This window comes from Ceratotherium simum, chromosome 4, assembly GCF_057802395.1.
Source record: "Ceratotherium simum simum isolate JZ-2026a chromosome 4, ASM5780239v1, whole genome shotgun sequence".
NCBI classification, from domain to species: Eukaryota; Metazoa; Chordata; class Mammalia; order Perissodactyla; family Rhinocerotidae; genus Ceratotherium; species Ceratotherium simum.
In genome coordinates, this window is record NC_141903.1 from 2,079,360 (window position 1) to 2,091,883 (window position 12,524).

The window sequence follows — 12,524 nt, forward strand, 5'->3', positions numbered from 1 at the left end:
AGGGGCTTGCTTTGAACAGGGACAGTTGTGCTGGGGGAAGATCATGAGAAGCCAGAGGGCACAGCAAGTGTAAAGGCCCTGAGGTACGGAGGGGCTCCCTGTGCAAGGAGCTCTGAGGCCGCCAGCTGGATCACGTGAGTACGGCCTGGGGTAACCTGAAAAGAGGCCATGGGGCTTCAAGTTTATTCCAGTTGCAGTGGGAAGGCCTTGGGGTGGCAGTGGAGGGTTGAGCAGGGGAGTAGCTGCCCCCTCCTTTGAAACACATTTATTACTATGACTTTGTTTTTTCTAATGCTCTTCAGAGATTTCAAGAATTCAGGGGCTGCAGGAGGGAAGAGGGAATTCCAGGCATGAGCCCTTGCACAAGCAGCCTGAAAGGGAGCCAGGCTTTGGGGAGGGTGGAGCTGTCAGAGTGAAGGTTCCTGGAGGAGAGGAGCTGAAGTGGGGCATGGAGAAGCCGCCCAGGGCCAGCTTAGAGAGGGCCCCGGGGCCTGCTCCTGAAGGCACCAGGGAGCCATTGAGAGTTTCAGGCAGAAGAAGGAGGAGGTCAGATCTGCTCTGAGTGTGACCGTCATGAAGAATGGTGTATGGGGGTGTGGGCAGGACAGGAGGCGGGAAGGTGCTCGGGAGCCCCTGCCGCTTGCTTGCCTGTCTGTGAGATGAGGCAAGGTCGGGGGAGGAGGGGAGAGGTAAGGGAGATGTTTGCAGGCTGCCTCTGTCTTCGGTCGTGTATTTGCCACATCTGTCGGCTCTCTCCTGGGCAGAAATATTGTAGCTGTGTCCCTATTAAGGATTCAAGTGTTCCATGGGAATTTTGCTCATCATGCCCAGTGGTCCCCATGCCCAGGTGGGCCCTGCGGGCTTCTGGCTTCGCCACAGCATCTGAGCACCATCTTGTAGGGAGCAGGAGGCAGTTGGACTCGGGGGCTTTGGCAGTTTCTCAGCCCCCTGAAAAGCTGGCAGGACCCTGGGGGGCAGGGCAGGGCCCGCTCCTCAGGCCAGCAGAGGACAAGGATAGTGGGGCCCTCGCCTCAGCACTGCCGACGACGTCTCACCTCCCCACAGCCCTGCGTTCTGCCATTTCTGTTCCTGACAAAGCACAGTGTGGGGACTGGGAGCCAGAGACCAGAGGGGACCTGTATGCTGGCTTGGGGTCTCGACCACACCAAGCTAATGAGCAAGAACCTAGCCCAGGCCAGCTGGTCATGGGTGGGCGGGGGGAACACAGGGTCCCACCCTCTGGGAGGGGCTGGGGTCTGACCTTGAAGGAGGCCACCTGGAGGGCTCCCTAGAAGGCCCAGCAGCTGCCGAGAGGGGCCAGTCATGGCTCAAAGCCCTGCCTCCCTGGGAGAGTAGACCGTGTGCACTGTGTCCCTGTGTGGAAGGGCAGAGGCTTCCTAGGGGAGAAAACCATGAAAGGCGCCACAGTTGAAGGCCACCACGGCGGGCGGGGCTGGGGAGTCTCGAGAGCAGGTGTCCCGGCCACCCCGCTGGCCATCTGCTAGGCGCACTCCGGACGTGCCCTGGCTGGCTCTCAGCAGCCCAGGAGGCCCAGTCGCTCTCTGAGGCCAGAGTCAGGCACTGAGCCCAGCTGACGGGAGCTGGCAGCTGGTGGGCAGTTCCAAAGACAGAGCCTCCCCAGCTCGCACCCTCACTCAGTGGCCTAGCGCCCCAGGCTTTGGCGGCCTCACCCCCACCCCCAGCAGGATGGGGCCCGTCTGCCTCACAAGGCTTTGCACTGGGTGGTGGGGTTCCTGGGGTTCTGGTCACCTCCTGTCTCAAATCAGGAGTCAGGGTCAGAACCTCCCAGTGTCCAAGAAGGACACAGGACCCCCTGCCCGAGATGAGAGCGGCCGCTCTCGTCCGCAGTTGGGGGGCCAGGAGAACAGGAGGGTCCTGGGCCCTGACAGGCAGGGTGTGGGCTGGGAACTGGGAAGATGGCCAGCCCCATGTCTCCCTCCTCCCTGTGGGGCCACCCTCAGCTTCCTCATCACTCGGTGGGACTGACCACCCCTCCTCGTGGCCTCAAAGAGCTGTTGGGAGCATAAAATGAGAGAATTCTGTGAACTCAGCCCCCACACCCTTTGGGATAATAAGGTGGGTTTCCTGTCCTCAGAGGGATTGTGACCACAGGCTCAGGGCCTCACGGCATGCACTGGGGACAGGTCCTCTGGAGGTGGACCCCAGGCCAGCCCTGAAAAGTGCAGTCAGAGCATGGGCTTCAGGGTGCACTACACTCCAGGCTGTTGAAGGGCCCCGGAGCCCCTCATTTTCTGGGGAGGCTCTGAGAGACGACCCCAGGACATTTCTCCCTCCCCAACTCCGTGCAGAGCAAACATGGACTGCCTCCATTTGCCAGTGAGGGACGGGCTGAGTGGGCCCTGGGTGTCCCAGGGTTATGTAGGAGGTACCCCCATTCCAATCGACATCACTCCTCACATCTGTCCCTTTTCTCCACTCACCTCTGAGTCTGAGCCCCACACTCCCACATCTCAACTGCTGCAGTAGAAACTTCAATCTACCTTCTGTAAAGGAGCCAGAGTAATCTTTTTAAGATGCAGTGTTCCCCTTCCTGGCCCCATATTATCCATTGCTCTTTGAGTGGAGTTGGAAGCCTTCCTCCGACCTGAATACGGATGTGGTCTGACCTCAGGAGTCTTCTCCCACCTCCTTCCTGGGATCCTGACCCCAGGACGTTTGCACACACTGTTCCCTCTATCAGGAGCACCATCCTGGCTTTGCTGAGCTAACTCGTTCTCATTTCTCAGCTCTGAGACAAAATGCCACATCCTTAGGAGGCTCCCCATTCCCCCCCAGGGCAGATTCACCATTAATACGCCCTCTGGGTTCCCTGCCTTTCCCTTGCAGCCCTCATGACATGATCGTGGAGCTGGTTTTGTTACTTCCAAATGTCCCTCTCCACCTCCTGACAGAGGGCCAGCTCTGTGCTGGTTCCCTGCTGAATCCGGAGTGCTAACATGGTGGCTGGTGTGCAGTGCGCTCATGGCTCTCTGCTGCTCTCTCCACGGACGTGGGCCGTGGAGAAGGAGAGGCCAGGCCAGGCGATTCTAGCCCCTGGGGGTGGTGGGCTCTATGAGAGGCCCGGGGTGGGGGCACTCAGTTTGAGAAGTCCCATTGAGAACCCATGCGGGGCCCTTCGCTGGGCTAGGGGGTTATGTGTGGCAGGATGGACATTTATACACCAAAACTCAACCCTGGGGAGAAACACAGCTTTCTTTAGTTCTTATATCCCAGGATAGAAGGGGAAACATAACCTGGCCCGTGAGGCGTGGCTCAGGCTCTTCCTTCAGGGGGAATAGTCAGGTCAGAGGTTAAGCTCCAGCTCTGGGCTTGTCTTAGCTTGGGCCGCTCAACAAAATACTGCAGGCTAGCGGCTTAAACAACACACATTTATTTCCCACGGATCTGGAGGTGAGAAGTCCAAGATCCAGGTGCCAGCCAGTTTGGTTGCTGGTGAAGGCTTTCTTCCTGGCTTGCAGATGGCTGCCTTCTGGCCCTGTCCTCACATTGACAGAGAGAGAGAGAGAATGAGAGGGAATGAGAGAGAGAGCAAGCCCTCTGGTGCCTCTTCCTATGAGGGCACTAATCCCGTCATGGGGGCCCCACCCTCATGACCTCATCTAGTCCTCCCAAAGGCCCCATCTCCACATACTGTCATGTTGGGGGTTAGGGCTTCAACACATGAATGTGGGGGACACAATTCAGGCAATAACAAGACTGTTTGTCCCTATCCCTCCTCCCTCGGAGCAGGGGTGTGTGCATGGCTCAGGTGCCCTGCATCTGCATGCATCTGTCCCAGCATGCTCTGCCCTGGGCAGTGACCCTCCAGGCTGAGGTCCTGTAGTTGGGGTCGGTTGGGGTTTGTTCTCTCTGCTGTGGCCATGCAAGGAAGTCTGCTCTCCTCTCCTGCAGGCCACCAACCCCTGGGCTCTCTCTGAAGCCCCACAGTGCCGCCCGCCCCAGGTAACCCTGCAAGCCAGCCCCCAGCATCCTACCCTCTCAGACTTCTCACTGCCAAAGCATCCCGTGTGTCCATTTCAGCTCCCTGAAGCGACCCCGTGAGGTGAACCCGTCCCCTCCCATGTCCCAGACAGCAGATTCAAGCTCTCTCTGCTGTCGTCTCCTTCTCGAGTATCTGTTCTGTACCTTCTCTGCACCCTGTACTCAAGGCATGACCTGAGGGTCGGGGCGGAGGGAGTCAAGCGAAGCCGTCACCCAGCCTCTCTCTCCCCTTTCCTCCCCCCGGCCCCCCCAGCTGCAGCCGCACCTCCTGGTGTCCCGCCTTCTTCATTTCTGCACCCGACTTGCAGTCCAACTCCCTGAGCCAAATTGGCCCGGCTTTGTTCGTGAGAGATAGAGTGATACTTTGGAGACAAAAACCACTTTCTCTTGTAAGAAAAACTGGCTTTTAGGGCTATTGTCTCACTGTGGACTAAAAAATTTAGTTTGACCCTCAAAGCTGGGCGAGGATGTCTGTGCCTTAGCGGGTGTGCACCTGCCCCCTTGACTCCACTAGGGGGCTGCGGGAGAATATGATTTACTGGCAGTGAGAAAACCAACATTTTACTGTTTTTGCAAACATCATTCCATCACACGTGTGGAAATTTAGTCCTCACAAAGCTTCGTGAGATGAGGACGTCGTCTTTGTTTACAGAGGGGATGGCACGGTCTGGGTGAGTTGGCAGAGTCTCCCTGGGGCTCCACCCTATCAGCAGCAGGTGGCCAGGTGGGCCCTGGGCATCTGGCGGACACTCAGGGGACAGGTGCGGGGTGCTGACCCACCTCTCCAGCCTCGTGCACTGAGTCCCAGGGACCATCCATGCTCCTGTAGGTCTCTCAGTTGCCCCTTCCCTGCTGGAAAGCCAGGTCAGGGTAGGGAACCCAACTGTAGTCAGAAGGTAGATCTGCTGGGAGGAAGCTCCTGGCAGGGGCTGAGCGTAGGGCTAGATGGGGGCCTCATGGGGGCCGGCGTGCACAGTAGCTCTGCCCTCCCTCCTGTTGGTGCTGTCTCGACACACGGCAATGATGACAGCGGCCACCGGCTCCTTGTCTCGCATGTCCCGTGTGCCTGCCCATCCACCCATCATGATTTGATTTTCCTTGTTAACTCTCAGATTCCCTGAAGAGTCTTCCTACTGTTTATAGGCAGCAATTACCATTGCTTGGATAGAGATTCTAAAAGCTGGGGTTAAGAGGGGGTATGGCTCTGGCCTGAGATGGTAGAGTGGGCCCTGGGAGGCTCGCTTGGCCGGATCTGCCCTCACAAAGGGCTATTCAGCAGCCTCTGGACTCGGTCTGCACACAGGGTAGAGTGCACGGCCAGTCCATGCCTCTGCCCCCATGCTGATGTGAGTGGGTTAATCCCTCCAGTGGGTGTTTCCTGAGCACCTGCCGTGTGCTGCTGTGTCCTGGGTGCTGGGACACACAGGGAAAATATAGGTGACCGTGCAGCTCACAGGCCGGGGGGGGGTCACAGAGAGCTCAAGAAGTAACAGACACTGGGGATCACTGAGGAACAAACCAGAGCTGCGGAGGCCCTTCCAGGAGGAAATGACCATGAGGCTGGGCCTACAGGAGGAGTATGGTTTGGCCACCAACAAAGTTGGTGGCAGGAAGGAGTCCATTCCAGGTAGGATCCTGGGTGTTTGGGGTTGGGGTCAATGGGAAGGAAGGCTCTGTCAGCCTGAAACCCAGAATAACCTGACCGAGGTTTTCAGAAGGTCATGCTGGCTGTGCTGTGGAGAGTGAGGGCTTCTCATGTTTTTTTGCCGTGGACCCCTTTGACATCTGGTGAAGCCCATGGGCACCTGCTCAGAAAATGTTCTTAAATGCAACAAATAAAATACATGAGAATAAAAGAGTGATAAAAATACAGAGGTTATTTTTACAGCTATCGAAACAGAACACGCAAGTACCTTTGTGACAGACTGATGTCTGCTCTTGATTCACACGTGAGAAATTAGATCTGGCGGTGGGTCTAAACGACCCCCTTTCCCGGGGGTGATGAGCATAGATAACAACTCACAGCCGCCTGCAGCAGCTGTGGAGAGATTTCCGCGGGGCAGTCCCCGCACTGTCCGTGCCACTGGGATTCATTGCCCACATCCACCCCTGAAGGAAACACCACATGCAGTCAGAGGCTAGAGCGAATTAGAGGTCAGTGTCCCCGCCCACGGTCAGGCTCCAGGGGGAAAATGCCTGCGCTGGCAGGAGGGGGCACTGAGGAGAGGGGTGCAGCAATCCAGGCAGGGGTGGTGGCTGCAAGTGGGAGTTGCAGAGGGAAGGGAAGGGATGGACTCAAAGTTGATGGTGATGCCGAGGTGTAAAGTGTGGGAAAGAGGAAGGAGTTGGTGGGGTCCCAGGGGTCTGGCCTGGGGGCTGGTTGGGTGGTGATGCCATTTGCAAAGCCAAGGCTGGTCCTTGGGCCTGAGATTCCTGCTGACCCCTCCCTGGTTGTTTTTCAGGTCAATGAAATCTATCACGATGAATCCTTGGGGGCCCACATCAATGTCGTCCTGGTGCGGATAATCCTGCTGAGCTACGGGAAGGTGAGTGAGCACTGTGGACCACTACCCTGCAGACACACCAGAGCCTACACCCACTGTGGGATGAATGGGGCTCTCCAGGGAGGCATAGCCTGCTTTGAAAGGGTTTGTGTCTGTTAAAACCGCCCTGCCTTTCCCCAGCCGCCCTGTGGTCCCTGTGGTTCCTGTTGTCCCTGTGAGCCAGCATCATACTCCTGCTCCCCTTTCACCTCACCCCTTGTTTTAAAATGTAGGTTTTATTGTTATTCAGGTGTGGTGAGGCTGACGATCAGGATGTGACTGCCATGGAAAAGATGGATTATGACTCACAGATCACACCATGCAGGGCCACATGGGGAAGCACCAGTGTCCGTCAGGAGGCAGAGGGAAGGAGGGGGACCTGTGAGCAAGAGCTTATTGTGGTTTCTGCAGGAAGGACTGGGTGAGGCAGGGTAAGCAGGCTTAGATTCTGCCAGTTTGAATAATTTCAGCAGCTCTGGGACACAGGGCTGCCCCTAGCTGTCTGGTACCTGGCCTTGGATGATTAGGGCAGGGGATAGTGCCCAGAGTGCAAGAGCCCGATGAAGGAGGTGGGTGGGGGTGGCCTCTGGATTGGGTGGTTTGCATTTGAAAAGCATGCCCCCTAGTGAGTTGTGCACTGTCTCTAGGAGTCAGCTACCCTGGGAGGGCAGTCCCTCCAGGGTCAGCAGGCCCCAGATGTCAAAGCATCAAAAACATGTAATTAATACACCCCTCACTTCAACTCTTGCCCACATCTTCAACCCATGTCTTCCTCTTCTCATGCACTTAGCCTCTGCCCTAACTGGCTCTCTTGCCCTCCTTTCCCCCTCTTGCTGTAAAACGTGGAAGCATCTTTCCTAGCAGTGTGCACAGGTCTATACAGCAGGGTAGAGAGCCCCCAGAGACAGTGACCTGAGATGGGAAGATGAGGGGGTGCCTCGCCAAGGGAGATGGTGAGGAGAGAAGGGTCCCGGCGGTGCCAGGCAGCTTGACAGCACTTTACACATATGAACCCATGTAATCCAGGGATAGACGGGGACGCAGAGCTGTGACCATTCTCACTTCACAGATAAGGACGCTGAGACTTAACATGGTTCAGTGGCATGCCAGGTGAGTGGCCAATGTCATTTGGCTCCTGGGGAGTCGGGCTTCCCACCCTGGCAGCCAAACTCCAGAGTCCGTGGTCTGACCTCACTCAGTGTGTAGAAAATCAAATCATAAAAAGATCAGGTGCACCCACCATGGTAATTTATGTAAAGAGTTAACTCCTTTTCTCAAAGACAGAGAGTCTCAGTCTCAAAAAGTAAAATCAAACTGCACACAACTCACAAAGCCCACAGTACAAAAATGACAATGAAGGGCTTGTGTGACCGGACGAATTCCAGGAACAGTGCACCTTGAGCCCACTCTCCTTCCCCTGGGAAGCATGTCACTTTCAAGTGACAGAAGTGGCCACAGCGAGGACACCAGTCGTGGTCCTTTATGCACCCCACAGAGAACATAAAATATGCCTAAGCAAACCATCAGAACAAGCAAGAAATTGACGAAACCTAACTGCAGGAGTCTTTCATACCCTTTTCAAGACCTTTAACAGATTACATTTTAAAAAGCATAAAAGTTTTGAATAATATAATGAATAAAGTTAAATTAACAGTTATATCATTTTTTTCTTGCCCTACAGAAAGATATGCCTTCTTTTGGAGAAATCATAGAACACTTAAAAGTTACAAAAGTACTTTAGGTCATAAAGAAAATTTCAGTGAATTTTATACAGCAAAAACCATTTGGGCTATATTCTCTGACTCAGTGCCCCAAAAGCAGGAGAAGGAGAAGGATGTATAAACTGAAAAAATCCGATTCTTTTGAAAATTAAAAAAAAAATCTCCTAGGAAGGAGAATATTAGAGCTGCAATTGCATGTCATTTAGAAAACTAGTGAAAACAAGAGCACTACAGATCAAAACCTATGGGGTGTGACCAAAGGTGTATTCAGAAGCAAATTCACAGGTGCTTTCCATGATTACACAAGAGAGAATGAAAACAAGTTAACCCTGCATTCAACTCAGTAAGTTAGAACAAATGTCAACAACAACCCCAAGCCAAAAACCTAAGGAAAGCAAAACTGAGGAAATAGTTCAGAAAGTGCAGAAATCAATAAATGAGAAAATAGAAAGAAACAACAGAATCAATCAAGAAAGCCTTGGGAAAAGCAAATCTCTGGCGTATTTAATCTAGAAACACAGAGGGGAATCACAAACCAAAGATTAGAAAGGGTGTATATATATATAATCCTGGCAGGGGAGAAAGCATTCGAGGCAGTGGTTGGGAGATCTCCCCTTGGGCCTCCTCCCCACCCTGCCACTCGGACACCCACTGGTGATCAGTGGAGGAGGGGATGTGCACGCCTTCCTCTGTAGGTGAACCAACTAGGAGAGCGGCAAGAGGCTCATGGAGCTCTTTATCCCATTTGGCCTCTAGACCACACAGACACTGTGGACAGGGGGAAGGCTGGGGGTGGGCCGTGCCCAGGGATCCCGTTCCAGCCTCCATTCACAGGCAGGGGTCCTTGGAATGTCCCATAGGACTTTCCTCTGTCCCCACTGGAGTAGCTGTCAACACGTTCCCTCTCTCTCCACCTTTCCGCCCCTTCCTGAGGCAAGGTCCTTCCAGCCTCTCCATTCTGGGCTTGGGACCCCTCCACCAGGACCCTCCTGTGTCTGAATTTTCAGGCCTTTAGCCTGAGGGATGGGCATAGTTATATCCCCCTCGTCTCTCTTTCTACCGCTGGTGAGGGGAAATGGGAAACTTCGGGTCTTGGGGGAGAAGGGGGAGAAGTACCACTGATTGGTCTGGGCACTGGGTGGCAGCTTGCATTTCCCCTAATTGCTCGCATATTGATTAAAAAGAAAAATTTGGAAATTGTGCACAGTTAATTGCTTACCAGTGCTGGCAAAGCTTTGGCTCTCATTTGGCCTAAAGAGTGTCTGTCTCCTTCCCAGTATTGATTACTCGATGGAACAAAGCCTCATTTATTTTAACCCAAAGCTGTTTCTACTTGTTCTTTTTTCCTAACTGCTGCAGGCAGGGAGAAGGACTGTGCGGTCACAGTCCGACATTTGCAGAAGAGAGTCAAAACCTGAAGGTGAGAATTTGAGAATCTCTGGGTCAGGAACCTGGAGATCCTGGGAGATCAAGGATTTCCTGGGAAATGGGAATATTTCAAAGCTAACTCCAAAAAATGTAGAAAACACCATAGTAAGTCTCATAACCATGGAAGGAACTCAAGTTCTTCACCATCTTCAAAGTTATCTTGAAGAAACCTCTAAATAGGGAGTCAGATAATCTATTTTTGCCAGCACATTCTTATTCATTTGCAAGGAATTATTAAGCAAGGATAATACAATACCATATAAACTTCTTCAGAATATATAAATATATATATTCTGAAATCCACGCAATTTATTTTTATAGCCAATGTGATTCCTACATTCAAAGCTGCCAAAAGTAGCATGTCTAAGACAAAGTACAGACCTGTCTCACTTCTAAAAATGGTGTAAAAATCCTGAGGCCTTAAGAGTTTAATTCAATAATACATATGAGAGACTCCCACCACCATAAAATAAGGTTTATTCTAGGAATGCGGCAACTGTTTAATATCAGGAAGTCTGTTCATATATTTCATCACATCCGTCTGCCTAATGACAAACCTAGTCATCTAACAAACACTTTTCAAAGGGCTTCTGTGTGCCAAGTGCTGTGCTGGGTGACTGGCATGGGCCCTGACCGCAGCGCTGCCTCCAGAACGAGAGGGACAAACAACAACCTCAGGGCTCCGTGGGGAAAGGCAGGGCAGGCGACTGGAGAAGTGACTTTTCAACCACAGGAAGGGAGTGAAAGAGGGAAGTACCAGCATAGGGATGTTTTGGGTTCAAAGACTGGAAGGGGAGAGAGGGCAGGGCGGGTTGGAGAAACAGAGAGCAGCTGAATCTGACTGGAGGGAAGAATGCGAGGATGGAAACAGCAGAAGTTGGTGCTGAAGAAGCGGGAAGGAGCCGATCGCGAGGGCCCTGCGTGTCCCGCCGAGGGGTCTGGTTCTCTCAGGAGGGCAGTTTCTGGCAGGAGGATGACATGATCTGATCTGCATGTCTAAGAAGGTCCCTGGGCTCCTGTGTGCAGAACGGGTGGTGGGAGCTGTGGCTTAGGAGGGTGTGGGTGCCATCAGAGGGGAGACAGTGGTGGGCTGTCCTGGGACCATGGCCATGGGGGTGGAGAAGGGAGGACAGACAGAAGAGAACTTTAGGAGGCCAAGTCAGGAGGGCGTGGGCGCTGATGGGTGAAGGTGGAGGACACCACGTCTCCGCCTCGGGCAGCCCAGTCGACGGTGATGCCGACCCCTGAGATGGAGAACACAGGAGGAGAGGTGGTGTGTGGAGGAGAAAGGCTATGCGTTCAGCTGAGATGTGTTGAACTTGAGGTGTCTGGTGCAGGCGATCCCAGTGGGACGGCCAGGGAGAGGCTGGCGGGGGTCTGGAGCCTGGAGAGAAGAGGTGAGCGTTGTTTGCAAAGGCCTGGGGGGCGCACAGGGAAGCACGCCCAGTCAGGGGGCACCTGAGAAAGAGCCCAGGAACCCCTGATGCTGAAGAAAGACGCTTGCAGGGCAAGGGGCGTGAAGGGCTGCGCAGGAGCTGAGAGTAGCTCCTGGCTTTGAAAATCTGTGAAAACTAGTAACAGATGGTAACGTGACAACCAAAATTTTATTTGTGAAAAAGAAGTGCATGTTCCTAAAAGTATTCTGCATAGCTAATTCTTAGGATGTCCGTGGATGTTTACACAGGAAAATAGAAGGGTTCTATGGCCAAATAAATCTGGGAAATGCTTGTAAAACAAGTATTCCTGACAGCAGAATTCCTCAGAGACTTCACTGTGGAAATGTGTGTGGTGACTCTCCGAGAGAGGGATCAGTATGCAGAGTTTCTCAGACCTGTTTCTCAGCCGAACCATTTTCCTCATGTAATCAACATTCTACAAAACTTGCTTTGGAAAATGCTGCGCTCATTGAGGCAGTTACAGTAAAACTGGCGACAAGAAAGAGACATAAGTTTGTTAGTGAGGTTCTGAAAATTCTAGACAATGTCATATGACATGAAACCAATATCGGAAAAAAGCGGACAAAATTATAATTGTTTGCTGATAATTATGTGCCTGAAAACCCAAAAGAATCTATTGTAAAACTTTTAGAGTTAATAAAGGAATTTAGTGACATAGCCAAATATAAGATAATTATACAAAAATCAATAATTTCTGTGTAAACCCACAATGCCCTGGTAATAGAGATAATAGGGAGAGAAAAGTTCCCTTTACAGTAGTAACCAAAAATATAAACTATCTGGAATAGTTCTAACAAGACAAATACAGGGCCTACAGGAAGAAAATTGCACATTGTTAATGACAGGAAAAAAGCAAAAACGGATGAAGAGACATATGCTGTTCCTTACAGGAAGTCTAGATATAGCAGAGATGTTGATTTTTCCCACATTAATAATTGGACATTTGATGAGGTGATTCTAAGATTCATCTAGAAGCATAAACAGTCAAGAATGGCTGGGACAGCCTTGAAAGCCAAGCAAATAAAAAGATATTTACTTCAAACATCTTGTAATGCAAAAATAATTAAAATCTTACTGTATTTGCATAAGCCTTAACAGATCAATTGAATAACACATATAGCTCTGAAAACACCCTTCACATAGATTACTTAACATGTGATAAATATAACTGGAATGGTTATTAAGTATTATAAATTAATATATGATAAATATAAATTTCATAAGTAGTAAAATATATCATATGATAAATATAGGCCAATAAAACATTCAACTATTTAAACTATATAAGTTAAGAAGAACATATTTGTTGTCAAGGGCTTCCTAAGCATAAAAACAATAGAAGGATTGTAAAG

General features: G+C 51.8%; 1 protein-coding gene across 3 annotated transcripts in view; it reads left to right on the forward strand.

Annotated features, from left to right (window-relative positions):
- ADAMTS2 (ADAM metallopeptidase with thrombospondin type 1 motif 2) overlaps positions 1-12,524 on the forward strand; it is a 212,829-nt gene that overhangs the window by 135,410 nt on the left and 64,895 nt on the right. For all 3 annotated transcript variants that reach the window (XM_087429230.1, XM_087429231.1, XM_087429232.1), the window contains exon 5: positions 6,486-6,569. In XM_087429230.1, coding sequence (XP_087285356.1) covers positions 6,486-6,569 — 84 coding nt within the window. The remainder of the gene's footprint in view (positions 1-6,485; positions 6,570-12,524) is intronic.